General features: G+C 44.1%; 1 protein-coding gene across 1 annotated transcript in view; it reads right to left on the bottom strand.

Moving 5' to 3' along the window:
• Positions 1-1,326: 1,326 nt before the first annotated feature.
• The window catches only part of cdh8 (cadherin 8), a gene marked incomplete at both ends in the record, with an annotated part of 92,009 nt that continues 69,255 nt past the window's right edge, over positions 1,327-24,080 (bottom strand). The window contains 6 exons of the mRNA XM_084437054.1: positions 1,327-1,820; positions 2,119-2,370; positions 8,582-8,699; positions 9,336-9,457; positions 16,837-16,973; positions 21,689-21,936. Coding sequence (XP_084293180.1) covers positions 1,327-1,820; positions 2,119-2,370; positions 8,582-8,699; positions 9,336-9,457; positions 16,837-16,973; positions 21,689-21,936 — 1,371 coding nt within the window. The remainder of the gene's footprint in view (positions 1,821-2,118; positions 2,371-8,581; positions 8,700-9,335; positions 9,458-16,836; positions 16,974-21,688; positions 21,937-24,080) is intronic.

The raw sequence follows: 24,080 nt of genomic DNA, 5'->3' as shown, positions 1-24,080 counted from the left end.
TAACTCTATGTACACTACAAGTCTTCTTTTGTCTAGTATCATACAGTGTAAGCACAAGTACGCAAGTCTGTATTTTGTATCATCATTAATGGGCTAATGAAATCAGGGTTTTGTGAAATGAAATTCAACATTTAGGAGGGCCAAATACCCATAATGAATCATCCCAACTATTGTGCTTAAATGGCCACTGGTAACTGCAGCGTGGAAGTACTGTATACAGTTCACACGCACTAAGTATGTGTAAGTTCCCTCATCCAAAACTCATTATTGTCTAACTCGGTTATAAATGTACAGTAGTTACTTTTCTCTGCTTAAACTATTAATTGTAATATCTGAAGATCTGTTTTGGCTGTGATTAAACAGTATTCACGGTGGAAAGTATAGCTGCATGAGAATGGATACTATCTGAACTCACACTCACTTAATAGCGCTAGCACAGGAAATAAATGGAACAGATATACAAAGAGAAATCATAGGTCAGTAATGAGGAATCAACACGTTCATTGTCAAAAAACAGAGTACAACTGTATATAATGCTTGCTTCTGTAAAAAGAAGGCCTCAGAGTTTCTACATGTCTCTCTATTTTGTCTTCACTTCAGTCTTTAATAGGCTAATAACACTTGGAGCGTGTAAATACAAATAGTTGTAGAAAGCAAGCCGTCTGGCCCAGAGAGTTTATAAATGCAGCCACCAGCTACCTTATCAAATGATATCTATACAAATTAATTCAAAGCCAATATTTTAGTGGTTCTCTTTTTGCTTTCTAAAACCAAACATACATTCAACATTATAACATAGTTTGTATATTGCTTTTTTTTTGTTTTAGTCTCTTAATATTTACTCTTCGTTTGGCTGGGTGGTGTGTAGAGATAAGAGACCCATAAGGACTAGTGTAGCCTCACCAGTCCATTCTCCATGGTGTCCAAGCAGGCGGCCAAACATACATAAATATGCTCGCTCTCTCTCTCTCTCTCTCTCTCTCTCTCTCTCGTTTCATCAAGCGAACCAGAAATCCAGGATTTTTATGCCTCTAGTGATCACAGCAAATGACAAAACACCCAAAACACTGTGAAACACTCCACGACGGAATCTAAGGTACACTCCACAAGAATTGTAGACCTCTTAATATAAACATTGTTAAGATCGGCTCAACAATTACAATGCGTTTGATGTGTTTGATAACTGCTAGTACTTCACTCTGAGAAGAATACAAAAAGGTGGCCCCCTTTTTTTAAACAGCTGTTTCTAAAAGCCGGCGAACCCCCTAGCATTAATACACAAGTATGTGGACAAAAAATTCAAAGGGGTCTCTTCAGATCCCAAGGTCAAGTCTCTCTGTCGCTCTCTCCCACAGAATACAGCTCCCCAAGTCTTCTGAAACGCGGACCCCACTCTCTGAGGTAATCATAGTTCTGGTCCGAGTCAGACGACGCCGTCTCCAGGGAGCTGAGCGACCCGGCGATGGAGCCCCGCCCCTCGTAGCCGTAGATCTGGATGGAGTCGTAGGGCGGCGCCGTCGGGTCATTGTCGGCCTCGTGGAGTCGGACGTTGATGAATTCGTCCACGTCCACGCCGTTGGGTCCGGAGTGCTGGCCCTGCCGGGGCATGAACTGCAGGTCCGGCTTGATGTCCTTGCGCGGCAGGAAGCCGTTGATGCCGTCGGGGTTCTGCAGCGTGGCGATGTCGAAGGCCTCGGTGTCCTCCTCGCCGCCGCCCTCGTCGTCGTAGCGTATGATGTTCTCCCTCACGTCCTCGTCATCTTTGATGATCAGAGGCTCGTTCTTATGTCTCCTCAGTGTCACGAACAGCACCACGATAACTGTCAATAACACCAAAACAGCACCACAATAACTGTCAATGACACCAAAACAGCACCACGATAACTGTCAATGATACAAAAAATAAGGTATGTCACGGCAGTTTCTATAGGCTCATAGGGAAATCAGTATCGTTATTGTAGTTTAGAAAAGATACATGTTGGTAAATTTCAGATTAACCATAGCAGTGAGTAATGGAAACAGTGTGTGGTATGGATCAGCATTAGGCATATACCCCAAACGTTTAGAAATGAAATCTGACATGAAATAGACAGATAAAGAGGATGTGAAGGGGCATACCTAGAAGCAGAATAATACAGGCCAAGATGGCAATCAGGGCCCCCATACTGAGACCGATGGGTAGGACATAAGCCTCGACGTTGCATGATTGGACAATTCCCTCCTTGCTGCATCCACAGACGCGGATGATCAGAGTGTTGGTGCTGCTCATTGGTGGGCTCCCATTGTCTGTCACCACGATGGGCAGAAAGTACATTTCCTGTTTCTGTCGTCGAAAGTTGTCGTGCTTGGCCAGTACGCTGACAGTATTGTCTGTGAAGGAGAGGAAATGCTGAAAACACAATACTTAACTATTTTCTTTTTTGTTTCTTAAATTGATATTTCAACTGAAAAACAAATTTGGCAAAATTTGTTTCAAATCATTATCAGTAGGCAAACATACCATTCTGATGCTTATGCATCTAAGCATTTAGTTGAATAATTTAGCTTTTCCACTTAGGTGTCCACAATTCTTAAAAATCACTAGCTTAAGTTGTTCATAAAATTCAGTAGTAAGCAGTAAGCAGTAAGCAGTAAGAGAGGAAGTTAACGGAGAAGTCAATTTCAATCTTTCTCAAATGTTGTAATAATAGTAATCATCTTCAGCTTCAGGATCTAACATCAAATCAAATCAAACTTTATTTATATAGCACATTTCATACACAGAGGCAACACAATGCGCTTTACAGAGAGCAATGGGAGGGTGGGCATAGGTCCCACCCCTACATATTCCAGAGGGAAGCAAAAAAACAGTTTCACCCGGGGGCCAGAAAAGTGAGCTGTAAAAATTATTCCTTGACCTCTCTCAAAGAGACGATTGAGCAAGCTCCTGGAAAATGTTTGTCTATTGGCTAAGAACTTATACAGAGCAGTTAACATGGGACAGATTAATAAGAGAGACATGACTAACAGGAGAGTGCACAAATAGTTACAGAGAAGTTGTCTACATGGTAGGACATTATGTGTCTGCTACAGTATCACTGTAGTCTCTAATATTATATTTGTGTGCATCATATAACAAAGCACAGTAAGAACTTAGCAGAGCAGGTGCTAAATCCATGGTTTGCCATGATAACAAAGAGCCATCACACCTTTGAGAGGTACTTTGAACACAGAAATAGAGATGTTAGGTCTCTAACATCTAGTGCGTTGCTATTTAGGCTATTCTGTGGCAGCTGCCTGAACCCTGCTCTCTAGTGCCATTGAACTACATTCCCTACAGAGTGCAGTCACCGCAATTGGACTCATCATCACAAAACAAACCTACACACACAAAGAGGTTGTGACTCTTCATTGGAGTGTTTATACCTGCTGTGCAAAGATAGAACAATACACAGTAGCCATACAGATGAGCAATTCACTCTGCTCTTATGAGGGGTTGAGACTACACAAAAACTAGGCATAGTTAGTAATTAGAAATTTAAAGGTAAGTGTTCTGAATATAATAATGAGGCTTGAGTCTAGTGTTCTTGGTTGCATTGACTGCTTCACTATTCTGCTGAGAGAGGTTACCTCTTTTACCATACAGCTGTGTGGATTCTGGTCATAGTTTTATCTACAGTATAAGCGCCAGCATTGGCTCAACACAACAACATTAATTGTATCAGTGTCCAGTATTATTTACTGTAGTGTTATTTGCAGTATTAGTCTTCATCCTAATCTCTAACCTATAATCCCTAACCATCTATCATGTACTGGATTTTCACCATGAGAGAGTTTTCTTTATCTAAACAACAGGTTCACATTATTTGATTTTGAAAATGATGACATTTTTCTACAGTTTACTTCAAGATTGAATTAAATTATATAAATCAAATTTGACAGTCTTCCATAAAAAACCTAATTGCAAATGTCCAGATAACATTTGCCCTGTGGGCAAGTTAATACATATAAACATAATATGTGGTAGGGACAAAGACACATTTTTTGGAAAGGCACAGATAATGTGATGAAAACATTTGGAAACATATTTTTTCTACTGTGGATGTTTATTACGTATATCATACTGCTGCCTGCATTGTCATAGTACAGCTGCTTTTTAGACAGCATTGCACATTTTGCAGCGCACTTTATTCATGTCCAAACTATGTTTTGCTTGCTTCATGTTGTCATCTGACTCTGAGAGCGAACATCGCTAGTCATGTGATAGTTGCCATCTGAAATGGTAGCAGGCTACAGTTGTGGGCTATGCACATAAATTCAAAAATTTACTGTTTAATAAATTTAATGGGTTAAAATTATTATCTGGTTATTCGTTAAACGGCTAAATGTTAACATCCCTACAGAACTGCAGGATCAATATTATATTATAATATAACGAGAGACAAGAGGGAAAGAGACAACAAAAGACAGGTGAAAATGCATCATCTCCCTTGTCCCTGGAGTCAGAATCTTAGAATCTGAGTCTTAGATTTACATCCAATGTAAAACAGAATGTTTTCTTTCCTAGGTTCATTTATAGGGTTCAAACAGTTCATAAAACAATGGTTACGTATTGTAACCCTAGTTCTATGAATGGAGCGGAGCCCCACAGGGCTAGCTCCTATTGGCTAGCTCCTAGTGGCTTGTAAAACCGAGCCAGCTACAATTGACTGAAGAAAAAGAAAAAAACATACACACACCTGTCTCCAACCAGGTTTGGTGCACCATTGTATAAGCGAGCCTAACCTGCACATCTGCTCCAACCAAAACTTTCAGCGAGCAGACTGCGAGTTCAGCAAAGTCTGCACCCTGTGGGGCTCCACTCCACTCATAGAGCTAGGGTTACAATACGTAACCATCATTCTATTTTGTGGAGCTCCGCCACACAGGGCTAGCTCCTATTGGCATAAGCAGAGCTACACGACCGCACCAGACACTCTTGCTGGACTCATATCAAAACGGTCAGCCAGGACACAAGTTTTCACATTGTTCGAAGGTGAGACCATACCAAAAGTAAGCCCAACCCAAGCATTTGCCCTTACCCCACCACACTTGGTTCATCACAGCTGAGGGCAAGGAGAGGGACATGGAGGGAGAGCCGGAATGGAAGCCGTTACACCGTAACATAGCCCGTCCGAGCCCCTCCCAGCTCCAAAGGGACAGGAGCGAACCGCCACTCACCAGACGGTCCCGCCCTGGAACAACATGCCTAACGCTGACTCCCGCTGGCGGCTGTGCCCAGCATGCCACAGAGACAGACGACATGGATAAAAGGTAATAATGGACAAAAGGAGATGGTGACGACCAAGTCGCCGCCAGACAAATGTCCTCCACAGACACACCATTGAACAGGGCAACTGACATGGCCACGCCCCTCGTAGAGTGTGCCGGAACAGCCCCAGGCAGAGGGCAACTTGCAGTCTCATAGGATTTAGAGATGCCCTCACAAATCCACTGGGAGAGACAGTTTGGAAGAACAACTGGGGGGTAGTTCGGACCGCAGCCATGTGCTGAACATAACACGTCAGCGCATGCCCATGACACAATAAATGTAAGCGTGCCTCTTCCTCGCTCGCATGAGGTGGAGGATAGAAGACTCTCAGTTCCAAATCATGTGCGTTGAATGCACCCTGGACCACTTTCAGAACGAAAGATGGATCAGTGCACAAAACAGCTTTGCCCCCATCACCCGTGATGAGAAAAACTGTCAGCGCTCTCAGATCACTGACTTGACCAAGCAAGGAGGAACGCGGTCTTGATAGAGAGCCACTTGAGAGAAACCTGCTCCATTGGTTCGAAAGGCACTCTACGTAGCGCATTCAGAACCAAAAGCAAGTCCCAAGGCGGCGCCATATCCTTGCGCATGGGGCGAAGACGTCGCACACTGGTCACAAAACACTTAACCAGGGGATGTCCATAAACCGTGGTTTTGGCAAACCCCTCTTGACACATGGAAATAGCGCATACATACACTTTGATAGTGGATGCCGCTAGACCGTCCTTTATGATCAACCAAGTGTTGGAGAAATTCCAGATTCATCTCCACCGAGCAGGACTCGGGAGTGATGTCCTTTTCTCCACACTAGCACGCAAAAGGGGCCCACTTGCCAGAGTAAACTGTAGCAATGGACGCCGCGCGCACACTCTGAATAGTGCTGATCACTGCTGGAGAAAGTCCTCTACCAGACAATCTCCACCGTACAAAAGCCAGGCCACCAACGGCCGCCCCAGAAGCGGAGGCATGCAAATTCAGCCCTCGGCATGGGACAGCGCGTTCGGCCACTGAGAGATGAACCACGGGTCCACAGATGTCATGGCCATCACCTCCATCACTGCCACTTTGTGTTTTTTCTGTCACTCCCTGGCAGGGAAAACGCAAATACATCCGATGCCGAGGAGTTATCTGCACGTGGAAGTAAGCGTCATTCAGGTCTATGCTGGTGCAAAAATCACCGGGAAGGAACGCTTCTAGCATCTGCTGCACCGTAAACATGTGAAACGTACATTTTTCCACGACCTTGTTGAAAAAGCGGTGGTCCATGGTCGTGACAGCAGTGGCCGGGGCACGAGGACGCGCCAGCACACTGTCTCCCTGGAGCGGCGGGGTGACGAGTGAGGAGGAGCCGGTCTTGTTCCTGGTTGTGACATTGCTCCAGGATATTAGACACGGTCGAACCAAACAACCCCTCTTTACTCACCGGTGAATTGAGGAGAACACTCTTGTTCTCTTCTCACAGACCGATCAGAGACAGCCACCGATGACATTGCTGGACGACAGATGTGGCCATCACATCACCCAGGCAGGAGGCGTAGATTCTCACATGCCGGGCGACGGCCCCTGCAGCTTCGACCATCTCCGCTCTCCGCTCCGCTTCCGATGAAGAAGGGGTTTGGTCCTTAGCCAGCTGGCGAATGTAGATGGCTCTGTGCCCGAGTCCACTGCATGAAGAACCACTTGAATCTGGTTCTTCTGAGGCTGAATCTTCATCTGCCATCGTCTTCTTCGTCGGACGGCGGGAGGGACAACATTGGCACCAGCTGTTGAAGGGGCACGCCAATGTCATCATTCCTGTCCAAGCCAACCCTCCGCGGGAGCGGGATCTTTGTCACCCAGCGGTGGCAGTGGCGGAAAATCGACGAAATGTACTCAAAGGAGCCTCTCCATAGTGTCGAGGAGAGCGCAGGCCTGGCAGTCAGGAGATGGCCGCCTTGGTGTGCTGCGGCCCCATGCAGCAGATGACCCACGTTGTTTTTGGGAGCGCCGCAACCACAGAATCTCTCAGGTAGACTGGGCAGTGCTGACTGGGGATCCCCGAATGACGTAACCGGCTCCACGGTGAGTTGCTGCGAAGTCATCTTCTTCTTTCTTATCACTTGCAGTTGTCTTGTGAGCTGAAAGTTTCAAGGAGCAGCAGGCAGGTGAAGCCCACTCATACAGTGGTGCACCGGACCTGGTTGGACACAGGTGCCTGTATGGGGTTTTCTCTGCAGTCAACTGTAGCCAATAGGTGCTAGCCTTGTGGGGCGGAGCTCCAAGAAATAGAACTTAAGTTGAGTTAAATATGAAATATAAGAGAGCAAGAGGGAGAGATGAAAAGTAAAGTATGAGAATGTGGAAATATATTTTATGACTAATTATATTTGCCAATGTTATATCAATTTGATGCTTTGAGGGCTCACCAATTGTATTGTCAATTAATATTTGGTTAGAAAATACAATTTAACACAACTTACGGTATAAACCTCGCCCACTTCTGGGTTCTATCCGAATACAGATAGAGATAATTGTGTTGGTTGAACGGATACAGATACAGATAATAATGTATCGGTGCATCCTTAATAATGTGGAAATATCACAAACAAGCAGGTTTTTTTTCTCCTCCTCTAACAACTTGTCCCAGGATCCATCTTATCCTATTTGCTTTTTAATACACCTGTTTCTATGGTGCCAGGTTTCTATTTAGATAAAAGGGTTTGGCTGTTTGATGTCCAGATTTTATAGTGTATGTCACTTCTGCTAACATCCTTACATAGCAGTTCCTATGCCTGCAGCTAACAGCATCCACATCAAAACAGACGGGCCGTACCAGATGAATATTCTTCGCCCCAAGCTCTTTTAAAACATTATGCAACATCAGGACGAGGCTCTTCTCAGTAATGGAGAGAAGGCAGGGAGGGAGGAAGGGCTGGAATAAAAAGTCCAGCTAGTCTGCTGCTAAAACAATCACAGTATTTAGCAAACAAATGTAGCACCATCTGCCACACTGCAACAGCTCTCAAGAAGGCACCCTACATTGAGCTGCAATACTACCCAGAAAACCATTTGGAACCCTCTCATTTGTTTTCTCTCAAAATGCACTGGGTAGTAAAGAGTATCTGGTGTCCAGACAAGAGCGCATCTGTTAACTATGGGCAATGTTGATCCACCAGATTCAATCTTCGTGTGGACTAAACATGCCTCAGGACATACAGAAATTGGCAAAGTCGTCGGGAAGACAATTCTTAAATCTTCTCACTGAAGATATTCTCTAGAAATTATGTCACACAGTTGTTCTATCCTTACTTCCGTTGTTTTTGATGGTGAAGTTAGGGTTGTTCAGCATCTCTGGGATGAGACGGTATTCAAAGTAGTGTCCCTGTATTGGGTCATCTCGGTCAATGACAGTGAGAACCTGGATCACCTGTGGAAACACAGATGGGCAAAGGAGAGAAAAAGGCCCGAAGCCATTATTAGGCCAAGTCATCCATTACTCTGTTTTTGCCTTCACAACATGTCTCACTGTAACATGGCTCACAAAAGATGAAAAATGCGCTCCATTCATTCCGGAACTTTGAGATGATTATCAATGAGGCCCTGTCTCACCTGGCACACTTTCTCCTTCCTTCCTATCTATTTATCTGTCATCACAGGTCTTATCAAGCCGTATGTCTTCGTGATTGATTAGAAATTAGAATTCAGCCTTCTCTTTTTCCCTCAAGCTCCCATTGTAAGTTAGCGGATGCTCTGAATGAAACAGGATTGATGTGAAGGAGATTGCTAAGCACTTGTCCGGGAATTTTGGCTGGAGATGCATTGTGCCATCTGGAGAAGGACATGAAAGACAGGCCTGAGTTATGATCCACCCTGATCACTTCTGACTGCTCCAATCCCCCCGGTACCCACACATTGTGTCTGGGGAGAACTGCTTCAAAAGAAGGCCATGCTCCCGCCTCTGCTCCCTCCCAGTGAAATAAATAGGCTATAATTCACTGTGGCTGATCATTACTGGGGGATGCAGGGGGATACACCACTGGCAGCCTTGATAAATGCTCCTTACCTGGCCAGGTTTGTTGTTTTCACACACGAAGGCTTCATATTCTGCAGCAAACTCTGGGGCGTTGTCATTGATGTCCTGTACCCGGATGGCAACGACCGCCCTGGATACCTGGCTGTGGTTTCCTGATAGAGGAGAGAGAGAGATAGAGAGAGAGAGAGAGAGAGAGAGAGATACAAAATAAAACACAAAATGAGTGGAGAACAATTGCATAGTGCACAATTATATCCCAGGTAAATTCCATGACCTAGGTTTTAGAATTGATTTATTCAGTTTTGTTCTTTTTCTTCTTCATCATTTCCATCCCAAAGGTGATGGAGATTCTGATCAGACACCATGTCAACTTAAGTTTCAACTGGTATCAAGAATGCAAAACAGGATTCTGGGTAGTAGAAAAAAAATCAAATTCAAAGTGCTTTTGAAATCCCTTGTATGCTTTCATGTTTTATACATGAGGGTTAAAACATGCATTTTAATGACTCGATGGCAGCTGAAGTCTAAAAAGACAATAAAGGGCAGTTTAATTAGATTAGAATTTTATTGGAATTATTCATCACTGGTAATTGACAGTCCCTTTTGAGAGCCTCTGTAAATGATTGTATTTAATCAGTGCTGCAACCACTAACTTTGAAATCAATTATCTATTAATTTGGCCCACAGAGTGATACGTTTCACCCCTGCTGATTGCATTGCGGTTTTAGTAAGAAATTAAAAGCATAGCCTGTAGCTTTGTCATAAGCAACCAACTTCATTATTTAGAAAAACAAGGCAGGTATTTAAATATACTTTATTTTGTCACTTTATGCTGTGTTCACACTGGGCGCGGCGAGAAAATTTGCGCCGCCCAGTTCGCCCCAATCTCGCCGCGGGATCCGCCGCAGAAAGTACAAAAATTTGAACTTTTGCAAATGTTTCCATGTGGCGAATCCTTGCCGCCGCGTCGCTGAGTTCTGCCATTTGCGCCGCCCTCGCCGCCCGCCGCCCAGTTCACGCGAATTGTATTGACTTTCTATGTAAACTCGCCGTGCCGCCTGAAAAATTTGCGCCCGGTGTGAACACAGCATTACGATGGCTGTCTAATGTGTCCAAGATGAAGCAACAGATACAATGGTCTACAGCATGGGTCTCCAACAGATAGCTCGCCAGCACCCAAATGGTTCCAGCTATTTTTTGTTTTCCTTGCGGCAGTATTATTCGCATTTGGCGCCATTTCAAAAGAGTTCTCACATTTGACGTGATGCCAGAAACGTGTCTCATCACTACTGAACAGTGAGAGGACACCTTGTTCTTACTTTATTTGGCACTACATACCTTTGTAAGCAGCCTTTTCTGATAGGAATGTAATGAAATTTTAATTTAGAACAAGACTCTCAGATGAACGTTTAAATGATTATAAGGGTGATCCTAAGTGGATACACTCCAGCATACACCTCTCCAGTCGACTCCATGCAATGTCAGTCATTAACTAACTGTACAATAGGAAAGAGAAAGCACTTATTACACACGGACCATGACATATGAGGGGCTGTGTAGGACTTAAATATTGAGACACCCTAACACTCACTACTGAAACACTCTTACATTCACTATTGAAACACTCTTACTTTCACTATTCAAACAGTCACATACAATACTAAGACACTCACAACTGAGACATTCTTACATTCACTATTGGAATGCTCTCACACTCACTACTGAAACACTCTCATACTGAAACACTAGTACATTCACTATTGAAACACTGTTAAACTCTTCACTGAAACACTCTCACACACACCTCTGAAACACTCACACACCACTGAAACACTCTCACACACAACTGAAACACTCACACACACCACTGAAACACTCTCACACACACCACTGCAACACTCTCACACACACCACTGAAACACTCTCACACACCACTGAAACACTCTCACACACACACCACTGCAACACTCTCACACACACCATTGAAACACTCTCACACAAACCACTGAAACAATCAAACGTACAGTAGCCAACAATTTTTTCAGTTATGCGTATGTGTGCTCTTAAATGTAGATGTGGAAGTGTTTCACATGCGTTCTTACAAGAAATCTCAGTAGTGTGTGTAAGTACAGTAATTTCACTTGCATGATATAGTGGAGGGATGAAGGCAGAGAACCCCTCTCCTCTCCGCTATGCATCTAGTCTAGCCTACTATGCACCAGCAGTCACGTGCATTTCCCAAACGGAATATCACAAAACTGCTTTCCTAGATCAATCTTCTACGGAAGAGCATTAGGGCCAACAACTGAGTTTATTATTTTTTTAAGCTTCTGAGTTTAGTCAGAATTTCTGCGAAAAAAGTCAGAAATAACTTCTGAGATTAAAGTCAGAATTTCTGAGATTAAAGTCAGAACTTCTGAGAAAAAAGTCAGAATTTCTGAGAAAAAAGTCAGAAATCACTTCTAAGAAAAAAAGTCAGAATTTCTTACTTTAAAAAAAAAAAAAAAACTCAGCTGTTAGCCCTAATGCTCTTCCGTAATCTTCTTATATTAACTAAGATATCAGCTGGAAAATATATTTTTTACAATAGACAGATTGAGCACTAACGTCCGCAAAAATGCAAGTGACAGTCAAAACATTTCCTTGTTGACTGCTGCCCAACGCATGAGCCTATTTGTGCACGCTTTGAAATGTGCATGTGAGGAGAATATCCTCAAATCGCCCAACCCTAATGTAGGCTATGGGAAACACTGCATACAAATATGGGGGCATCTGAAGTAGATGGACAATGTGGGATAGATGATTCATGTTGTGCAAGAAAAATAGATGCCTTTATTGTGCTGCCTCTGAGTTTGAGTTTAAGGTTTGACAGCTATCCCGACTCCCGCGGTCTCCCCTCAGCCTAGGCCTATGGGGGGAAAAAAGGAGTAACAAATGAATGAACGAATCGTACAATCTCTGGTTTTAACTGTTTCGACCTGTTTCGAAAATTCAGACTCGTATACAGCCTTATCATCTACGCTGATTAACTGGACTAAACATCTCTCTTCTCCTGGGTTTTGCTGTAGGCCTTCAACGCAGCGCAACATCCTATTTAAGAAATCTACAATGTCATCATCAGTGCGGTTGCCAATTATGAATAAGGCCTGCAAACTTAACTATATAAGTAAGTAAGTAAGTAAGTAAGTAAGTTAAACTTATTTGTATAGCACCCCTCCCAGCATGAGTGCTTCACATAAGAACAAAGTCCAGTAAAAGTATCACAAAGTCACAAAACAATAAAAGTGCACGTATAAAATAAATACCCTATCACAACAACCCCTATACAAGAACTGCACAGCAGTACAATAATACAAAAAAAAAAGAAGCAGACACAACAAACGTAACAGACCAGCTAAGTACTGATCAAACGCTTGCCTGAGCAGATGTGTTTTCAGGTGCCCCTTGAACATGTTCACAGAAGCAGCGGATCTCAAATCCAGGGGGAGCGAGTTCCAGAGCCTTGGGGCAACCGCCCCAAAGGCCCGGTCACCTTTGGTTTTTAAACAGGTCCGGGGCACTGCCAAAATACTATGGTCAGAGGACCTCAGAGATCGGGTGGTTGTATATGGAGGAATAAGGTCACAGATGTAAGCTAGGGGCTATGCCTTTGAGAGCTTTGACAGTGGTCACCAGGATCTTGTACCGGATCCTGAAATGTTGCACCGTCATATTGAATCACTTGAGGTCTTTGGTGTTATTAGTGTGTGGGATGTGGTTCTTATTTGGTAACTTGCAGATGTTACACTGTCTGACCTGGCAACCGCGGTCAGGGGGAGGAGCATGGAAGGAGCAGGGAGGAGGGGAGACGTTTGAATGTTGTTTCGAAAACTCAACTGACAAATCCTACTAATTATACCTTTAAGAGAAGAAGTACTTATACTTAGGAGAAGAAAAAATTAATATGCAAAAACAATTTTTGATTTGATATATTGTGTGAGCGTGACACATTGAAACTTGAAATGTGGATATGTGAATAAATGTTATAAGATGTTATTATATATGAGACATGAGTAGCTCTCGGCCACTTTAATTTTTTCAATGTAGCTCTCAGACGAAAAAAGGCTGGAGACCCTGAATGATCCAATGTCTAAAGGTGCTCATAGGAGATGAAAACAGTCCTAGACTGTTTGATGGACAGTGACAGATGGGGCAGCGCGTAGCTCAGGAGGTAGAGCGGCCGGCTGGGGATTGCAAGGTCCCCGGTTCAATTCCATCTTCCGAAGTGTCCTTGAGCAAGACACTGAACCTGAAAATTGTTCATGTTCAGCACAGTGGGGCGGTACCTAGTACTGTTACCTCACAGCAAGAAGGTCTTAGTTAGCATTTTCTCCCCGTGTTCGCAAGGGTTTCCCCCATAAAAAGAAACCAATACAAAAAGATATGCAGGAGAACAGATTGTTAACACTGTCTGTCCCTGGCAAAGATGGGCAGGAGGACTTGGTTGGCCCCCGGGCGCGTCCCCAGCATGCTGGCTACTATCTGCTCCATGACTGCCCTTGGGGAAAGGATGTTGGCATGGGTTAAGAGCAGAGAGAAGGTTTCATCTGTGGATGCTCTATCCGTGTGTGTGTGTGTGTGTGTGTGTGTGTGTGTGTGTTTCACCATCTACACCGTGTGATGTGCCGCCTTTCACCATGTGATGAATAAAGATAAATAAAGATGGTTAGATGGATAAGAGTAGGGAAGAGAGAGTAGGGAAGTAGGGAAGAGAGAGAAGGGAAGAACCTTGTCTGTATGCTCTGTTTAAGTGACTTTCGGTTGGCGGCAGAGGCAAAATCTGATTAGTCAGATGTCAACTGGTGCAAGCAGCGGAACGCACCGGAGTTTGGGTGGCAAATGGCGGTGGAATAGGACTGGGAATACATTTCTTCCTCTTCACGCCAGGGAGGAGAATGGCACCGCCGTGAAGAAAAGCAAACAGCCATATTTATTTTGGCAAATTCCTATCAGGAGTGCGCAGCGATGCCGCTATCTCGAGTCACGGTCACTTTACCAAGAGGCATGGATGACAGTTAAATATACAGGTGCCAGATGTGACAAGACAAACATGTTACCTTTGAAGAAAAAAATCACTTCTCTAACTGTCTGCTATTCTTCTTCGTATCGGCTTGTTGTTGCTTCCTCTCCCCCTAGGTTCGGGGCCGAGGGGCTATCCTTTTACCACCCCGAGCCTGGGTCAGGGGTCACCCGGTCTATATATCCAGGCACACCTCCAGGAGCCAAGTCACCGTTTCGTCATCCACAACTGTCCACACACATGCATTCCGTTGGGTGTCAGATATATCGGACAGTCCATGACGTGGTCTGCGGTTTGTTCCTCGGCGCCACACTCGCACGCCACACAAGATGCCAGGCCCCATCTGTGCATCGATAAGCGGAAGTGTCCGACGCCTGTCCGGGAAAAACAATTAAGCCTCACCCCCAGTCTTAGTCCATCCCTTTAGGGGAAGGACCGGCGGCCGGGATGAAATCAAGGAGTCTGGAGGTGTTTGCCTCCCACTCCGCACGCCAGATGTAGTCCGCCCATCCTGCCTTGCTGATGTTAAGATCTCTGCATTGCTGCAGGAGATCTCGTGCAGCAGGCACAAAAGGGAGTCTCGACTTGAGACGCCGGGGAGGCTCCGCTGTTGCAGTGAGTCTGTCTTGCAGCAGGTGGTTAGCCTCCACGGCCCGGCAGGCGAGACGTGCTGTGATTCCTTTGCGGCGGAGGCCAGCGGGCTGGATGCCTGCGAGGATGGGAAGGTTGTCCACAGGAGTGGGACGCAGGCATCCTGTCACGATGCGCAAGGCTTTGTTGATAGGCGGATCGATGAGGTGGGTGTGAGCGCTGCGACACAGCTCAAAGGGTACAATTAAGTATCATCCTTACATACAGTTCCCTGAAACAATGTTTATGCAAATAGATTGCATATGGTTTGAGCTTTTTGTAGTTCTGCCTGGGAGATTATGTGTAGTCAGGTTCCTGGATCACAGATGCTCTTTTATCTGTAATGGATGCTGGAATGGGAGTAAACCACTCTGGTGCTATGCTTTAAAAATGTTTATTTGATACGTGTTAATCTACTTGCACTTCCACAAATCGACTGCTGAGCTGTTTAATTCAATTAAAATCCAGCAGACTTTCCGCCCTTGTAAATTCAAACGTTAATTGTTTGCACATTACTCTGCAGCCGTTAAAACACACGGTTCACCAGTATGTAACTATTATTAAAGAATTATGCAAAAAAGCCATTTTTCCCTTTTGTTGAGGGAAGTGATGAAAAAAAGTCTAAGCTCTTAAGCTCTAAAGTATTCAACTCCCAAAGTCTTTAACAGTCTTTACCCGACCGGCTGCCCAATCCTAATCAGTGTAGTAGAAATAGGCAGCACCCCAAGTCCATTCATTCACTGTGTTTACGTTCGTTTCAGCCAGTGGTCTTCCTCGGCATGTATAATGGCAAGTTAAAGAAAGTGATGAAACTGCTCTGACAATGTTAGTAGAAACACCTGGAGCATGTTTCCTCTCCAGTGCGTAAAGGCTGCATGAATTGCCGCTCCTTGAAATGTATTTCCCATGTTAATGCATTTGTCAATAGGTTTTTCTCCTATACTAAAGCAATGTGATAACTACCAGACAAATATCACTGCATTTAACTAATGCAATTCCTCATCTGTCATTCAGATGAGTTCAAGGTTAGAATTTCAACTGTGTTTAGCACATATACACCATCCAACAACCCCCATCCTGACACCTTCTGCAATATGTTAATTTTTGTTGTTGTTGTTGTTCTTTTTATTTACCAAGCATCTCCGGAACACATTACATACCTAATGCTGATAAATGCATTGTATGTTTTTATCTTTTGCATTTCTTAGGTACGGTTCAAAGAGGACATGTTGGGTCCTACCCTGGTCTCTATGACCTTTGATCCTGTCTCATCACCCCGGCACGGCCTCAGATCCCCCATCTCCAGACCCGGGCCCCTAGTCCTAATCCCCCTCTAGTCCCCATCATCCCTGCACCCTAGTCCATATCTAGCTGCCCTGTACTCCCTGCCCTGGTGTCTCTGTGTTTGTGCTGCTGTCGTCCTGTTAACCCTTCTCTGTCTGGCCTCCTGTGTGATTGTCTGCACCTGTGCCTCGTTATGTCGAGCCCCACCTGCGTCCCGTTTTTATCGTTAGAGTTCCTTTATATTCCGCCCACGGTCCTTTGATCCTTTGTTCCTGGCCCGGTCATTGTTTTGTCATGGGTATTGTCAGTTCCTGTTTCACTCTCTGTTTTGTATTACTCTCACTGGGATTACAGAAACCTCACTGAACCTTCTTTGCCTGCCTGTGTGTGCAGTGGGCCCTACCCACGCTGCCTGTACAGAAGAATGAGCTGAGGTATTCATATACACTTTTATCCCCTGAGCCAATCAAAGTTCTTCATCAGCTGATTGATTTCAGTAGATTTTTCTTTTTTAAATGATGCAACAGAGAAATGATTTCGACTTGACGCATTACTTACGGACTTCGGTGGCAGTTACTGTGATGTTGTGCCACATATCTGTCTCTCGGTCCAGAGGCTTAGCCAGGGTTATCCTTCCATCATCCACATTGATATTGAACTGCCTCTCCAGATCTGTGTGACGATCGATGACGTACCTGTGAACGGAGGGAATATCATCAGGTATATCAAGTGCGCACATGCACGCACACACACACACACATACACACAGTTATTGTATATGCAGCACATTGCTAATCCCGACGGTGCTACAGCTAATGGTTTTAAGATGATCTATCAAAAGTTTCCTGTGGATAAATGTAGTGAAAAGCAGTAGGAAGTCAATAGTTATCATCTAAGGATGAATTAAGGCCTTCAGATGAGGACATGAAAGCACATCAGGTAAGAGGTTAGACAGTCTGTCTCTGGTGTTCAGGTCATTAGAATGAAGAGTGCAAGGGAGCCACATAACTCAGAAGGTACAGTAGAGCGGCCGGCTGGGGATCGGAAGGTCCCGGGTTCGATCCTAAGCAAGACGCTGAACCCCAAAGTCGCTCACATGCGGCAAAGTGGGGCAGTACTTGGCACTGTTGCCTCACAGCAAGAAGGTCTCCAGGCCTTTCTGTGCAGACTTTGAATGTTCTCCACTTGTTCACAAGAAGAACCCAATATGAACCCAATATGAAAAACATGCAGATGCAGAAGTACAATTCCTGACCAAGATCTGACTGAGCACTTGGACTTGGTCCCCGGGCGCCACTGACGAGGCTGCCCCTGGAGGAGGACAGCTTAGATGGGGAAAATGCAGATAAATTCCACTGGCGACCACTGTAAAATGCATGTGTTTGTGTGTTGTGTCCCATCTCACTAGCCTCTCACTAGCATGTGTTGTGCGTAATATCTGCATGGCTATTAAAACCTTCAAGGTCCATTATTATTATTATTATTATTATTATTATTATTATTATTATTAGTATTACTACATGTACGTCTCTGGGGACCTGCATCATCATCATAATCAATAGCATCATCCTGTCCAATGATCCATTTAGAGCGCAATCCCTCCTTTCTTTGTATTTTCTATATCAGGTCTTTCACTTGACCTCCTACAGGATGAGCGCTTGAAGCTGATCACAACTAGCAGGCACCCAAGGACAGAACAGGAAGGAATACATTTTACAATTTTTTTACAATCAGGCACAACAATGACGAACACTTTTTCAACAAACTTTTGTCTGAATTTGTAACGAGCCCATAATTTGAAAATGTCAGAGATCCCCTCCAAAAAAAATCCTCAATTGTAATCACAACAACAAAGCATGAGATAAAATGAAATAAAACGAACAAGCCATTTGCCCCAGATTCCAATTGTTGGGAAACGTATTGAGCCATGACATTTCCATTTTTGAGATGAAATGGTGTAAAGTCCTCAGACGACAGGCAGGAGAAGTCCAGGAGGACTCCGACAGACGCAGAGCACTTTCAAGACATGCAGACAGGCTCTCAAACCACCGGGGAGGAGAGCCTGCGCCGGCTCCTGCAGCCTGAATGGATCCCAGTCAAACTCTGACAGCTTCACGTGGAGCAGGGGAGACAGACCTTGAAATGTTCTGCCACCTGTCAATCAAACTGACAATGTGAAGAGAATTAAAAGTAAATAGAATAATCTCAGGTCTTTGTGCAGGACAGTGTACGCATGTGTTTGTGTGTGTGTGTGTGTGTGTTAGTGTAAGTTTCTAATTATCATCAACAATGATGATGACTACTGCTGTCATACATAAACTCACAGTTAATGTCCAAAGAGTCAGACAGATCAAATTTATTTTTTAAAGAATGCAACAAAATCATTGTCTTGAGATGATATCCAATTGTACTGAGGTGACGTCTGAAAACACAGAAACTTGGAAATCTGGAAAGGAAATCTGCCACATTTAGCACCTTGAACACAGGTGGTGGTGATGCTGCAGGAGCACTTCAATGTCATTAGGAGGTATTGAAGCATAAAGCTACTGACGATAATTCAACTGGAAAAAAGTACTAAATCCACATCCTCGTTCTGGAGGGTTATTTCTGACCTTTAACCATAAGGCATGAAGCCATTAAACAAGGGTGTGTGTGTGTGTGTGTGTGTGTGTGTGTGTGTGTGTGTGTGTGTGTGTGTGTGTGTGTGTGTGTGTGTGTGTGTGTGAGTGCGTGCGTGCGTGCGTGTGTGTGTGTGCGCGCCCCCATGAAAAGAAAGGTAGAGAGAGATGGTTGAATGAGAACAAAATGCATTTTTTTTGCAAAACCGTACGAATGCATCTGTTACATTCTGCTTGTTATTAGGTCAGTCATTCCACCGGGACGATCACAGATGTTGAACTAATTTCGCTGTCCCCTGCATGCTGACCACTCTTATGTGGCTACGTTTATTTCATGTTGTCCCTGGCCTGGACGAGGGATTCACAGAGAAACCGGTCAGTTGTGGGACGCAAAAAAGGTCCCCTGCAAAAGAAGTACTGCTAATTGTTTCGCGGAACTTGAAGAAAGACATGCGGTCTCACCCACTAGACCTATGACTCACTACCCCCGACCTCCCTAGTGCTACGGTATGATCGTCTTAACCCTTCCAGGAGGAGCAATTACAGGCAAGATGTAGGACGATTGATCTAACTGACCTGAAAACGTCCACATAATTTACATACTGTACATTCATAAACACATTCAAAGACACAGTTGCAATATTCACTTCACAATCACAATCTACATGTATGTACATGGGCCAGTTCTAAAATGTTTTTGAAAACCGTCAAAAGCCTTAACATAAAAGATGGCCTGCAGTTTGAATGGATTTATTAGCTCTTTTTGAGGGGTTGGAGTGGAGAGTGCACCTGGTGCCTGGCAATTCTAACCCACTCAGGTTATTGACGGCTTGGTATGGGTGTTGTTTGTGTTGTGGAACAGTGTTTCCTACAACACTATTATCATTACAGTACATGCAAGGATGAGGCTCCTCTTGGTTTTCAAGTCTGTCAGATTTTGGAGATGCTTCATAGGTATATAAAATGAAACAATGTACCTGCACATAATGTAAACATGTATGAAAATACACCTCTAAGAGAAGCATCTAAAATGAAAATGCTATGTTGCTATGAAATGAAATGTAATTTCATCAGAAGTGTATATCTGGAAATAAAATGTGAAGCTTTTCACTTTGGTAGTGGAACGTCCTTATTTTTGGGGAAAATGTTTTCACACTAGAGAAAATACCATCTTATGGAGGAGCAATCAGTGTTGGGGAACAACACAGAATTGCAAGAAAATGTCAGCTTGTTGTCAGTGCCTCTCCTGTCTCATACGCGTGTTATGTTTGTTCAAAGCCTTCATTCCAGTTGTCATACCGGGACTGTAATGTCACATTAACCACAGAAGCACCATATCTCCGTCCTTTTACCCAGAAGGAACCTGCTGAACAGGTGTGTTGAAGAGCTTTCAAAAAATGCATTCATAAAAAAAGGCTAAAGAAAAACGCAGACCACTGCTGATTGCTTGAAAGCTTTTGGCGCAAGACGCCCATGTGATGGCATGAGGTCCTAAAGCTTCAATTCTGTACAATTCTGACAATGAGTCATCTCCTCCACATTAAGCACTGTACCACGGAAGATCACATGAATACAGGGGGCATTTCCATGAAAGAAATAAAATGAAAAAGTCATGAAGAGCATGTGCTTGTGAAACATGAAAAGCATGTACCGTACTTTAAAGGTACCCCGAGGAGTTTATTTTTGGTTATGAAACAGTCTCATTTTAATGTGGGTGAATCTACATTACCCACACTTGTTTATGTGTCCATTTTCGACAAATGTCGTTTCTTGTATGTAGTTTATTTTTCGATTATTATTTTGTAGTCGGGTCGTCCAGAACTTCCTTGGAATGACGAAACGATTTAAAGATTTACTGAAGTATCCTACGGCGCCGACAAGATGAAGAATAATTTAAATATGACCGTTATATATTGTCAAAAGTAACATTACTAGTAAGACCTATGTAATTACCTCGTCGGTGGCGATCGTTCCATCTTCAAAACACCCGGCTCAGGTAGCTAAGGTTTACGACAGTGAGATGAGGAGGCTCATGGGAAATGTGGTCTTTTTGGGCGGAAAACACTTCCTCTTCCCGAAACTCCTCGTAGGGCCTTTAATACATACTATTCATTTAATACCAGTGAAAACCACGGCGTAGATGTGACAGGCATTTGGTCACAGGATACAAAGACAAAAGAACACATAGAATATAAATGTCCCTTTTACAGGGGACACGCAACCTAAGGGTAAATTCTCGATACATTCTCGTCTCTGAGCGTGAGGATGCAACCGCCATGAACTTCCCTGCATTTTACAAAACCCAATCTATGGTCCCCTGCCTGCACTCTGCTCCGCATGCAATTACACAACCTGTTGAGTGTTGTCCTGGGATTGTGGCTGGCGAGTCACTGGGGAACTAATGAAATATGAAGGTGGAAGGAGAGAAATTGCCTGGATAACCTCTCCTCAAGGTGCCCTTGTGGTATTTTCAAGAGTAAGTCACACAAGTGTAATACAGCAGGCAAAGTCATACACCAAGTCTGGCTATGTTGTGATGTCACATCCTGGACTCGAGGGAAGAAGAGTGCCCTATTGGCTCACATTCCACTGCTCGAGGGACATATTGGCTGTGGTGACATTTTGAGATTTGTATGAGAAAATGAAGGTATTATGTGAACAAGTTGTTGATAAAATAGACCTGGTCTTGGATCAGCCTTGTGTCACGTTCATCAGTAATAGATGAGGTGGGTGCACTTTGAGCATCAATAAAACATCACATCAATTTATATAAACAATAGTATGTTTCTTACCTTAAGAGGCTGCCAGTGGCGTCCGGGTCTCGAGCGGTTACCGTTCCTATCACCGTGCTGATGGCAGCATTCTCGTTGACTTCCAGCACATAGGTAGGCCTGGAGAAGACTGGAGGTTCGTCTGAATCCTCCACTGCTATCTTCACTGTAGCTGTGTCCTTGAAGGGCCCACCACTGTTGGGTTCAAATTTAACATTGGCCGCCTCCACCTTCAATATGTAGGATTTCTTGGTCTCAAAGTCCAGGGGCTGTGTAGAGGAAACAAATATGTTTCACTAATGAGCAAAGCAGGAATAATTCAATGAGGAGAATGAATGAAAGTCTAGAGTGACACTGAGGTTTGTTGTAATAGTGTCCTATGCTCAGATCGTCTCAAAGAGCGCTGGGAGAGAATTCAAGCACGACTCAGACTCGAAATGGGAAGATAACATGAATTATTAGCAATAACCACAATCTCACCTCGAGCAGTCAGCGAGTTAGCTTAGCAACGTGTGCTGTGACCTGGCATCTGTTGAGGATTCGGATATGGCTGTATACAAGGTTAATCTTACGGTTTCACACGAGGTTTTGATTCAAATGTGTTAAGCAATCATGAAAAATGTGATTTTCGAGTTTGTGCTACCTGAAAATATCATTTTGGTACCCTGCATTACCATGACGATAACACCATTACTTGATTCTCACCGGAAATAATCTCAAGGACTGCATTTACTGAGACAAAGCCATCAGCTCTATCAATACCCACACCGAGGCACAACGGTGAATGCTAACTACATACAAATGTCTAACCAGATAGACTTCAAGCGGTTCCTAAGGGGAATTTCAAACAGTTGTTCTGGTGAGACAACCCAGAGCCCTTTGATTGCAGTCAGACTGTCATGTAATAGGGAAAAATAAACATGCCCACCACTTTTATGTACAGCTCATCATTAATATTTGCAACATGTAAAAATGTCACAGTTCTCCTCGCTGGCGTCTCCGCGGACGTCCCAGACTGTCACAGTTTTATGGTGAACCACCTCTGGCTGGTCTCACACCGCTAGAATAATGGGCTCAAACCACTTCCTCGCTCCATAACCAGGATTTATAGGGAAATCAAAAGTGGGCCTTGCCGCTTGAGGGGACTGCGGCTGGCTTAGGGAACGAGAGAGGTTATAGGAGAGGGAGAGAAAAGAGAAAGAAATGCATTCCGGCGTTTTGAGTCGGAGCGAGGGGCTCCAGCGACCCCCGAGGCTGGGTCTGGCGAGGTCGGGCCAGCGGAGGGCTGCTGCCAGCAGGCTGGACAGGGGGGGGGGGGGGCGGGGGGTGTTAGAGGAGGTCAGATATCAGCTGGGGAACAGACCACCAGGGGGCTTTGAAGTCCACGCGCCTGGCGTCAGGGCACTGCTACAGAGGCAGCCCCCCGCCGCCCCCCACCCCCCACCCCCAGGCCAGCCCGCCACAGTCAGAGGAAAAGCTATTTGGAGCTCTTTCATTATTAACCCGATGGTCAAAATGATAACATTAGAATTGGAATCTGTTCAATTGTGTGATTGCGTGATCTGGTTAAATATAGTGCAACACAACACATTGATTTACAGAAGGCATATTACGATATTATAACATGTCAAACCAAAAATGTAATTTCAAGCTTTTATTGCAGCAGATATCTATTTCCTAAGTATCCTATTGTAAAGAGCTTTTCTTTTTTTTCTTTTTCTCACAGATTCAAGCACTTTTATCTGAAACAACACTATGGAGGCAGACTTATTCTCACCCTCTCAAATAAGCATGGATGACACTTAGAGGTGCCTGTCATTGCTCCAGTGAGTCAGCCATATCGAAAGGGTCCTCAGTGGCCCTCTGTCACTGCTCATCATTTTGTGGGAGGTATATTAATACAGCACTTGACTTTCTGTGATCCAACAAGCTGCACTATTGGTTTTTATTTCATGCTTATGCAATGGGTGGTTTAGACACCATATTCGCAACGAGCTACAGTAGTATTGAGGGGCTTTAAATGGTCTTTTGTCCTGTCAGTTATAGGAATACATCTCTGTTAGTTTCAGCAATACACTCCACTCTTGGTAAAATGCCCTCTATCCCATTCTTATCCTTGCGTTCATCACTCAATCGTTCACCTCCCTGAATGTATATGGACAGAAATAACAGCAAGAAGGAAGAAATCAGTGGGCCTCATTCACCAATGAAGTTAACGATTTCTTAGGAAGCATTTCTTCTTAAACTTCACTTACACCGTTTCAAATAAGATTCTGGCATTCACCAATGTTCTCACATGTGGGAACTAAGAACAGAATCTACGAACATGGAAGAGCAGTCTTAAGTAGGCTACAGACTATTCGTGCGAAAGACATGTTCATTTTAAATGATTTGTGATTGTTTTTACTTCAAA

The sequence above is a fragment of the Borostomias antarcticus genome (assembly GCF_949987555.1).
Source record: "Borostomias antarcticus genome assembly, chromosome: 4".
Taxonomy (NCBI): Eukaryota; Metazoa; Chordata; class Actinopteri; order Stomiiformes; family Stomiidae; genus Borostomias; species Borostomias antarcticus.
Note: the sequence above shows the minus strand (reverse complement) of the source record. Positions and strands in the feature narration are given on the sequence as shown.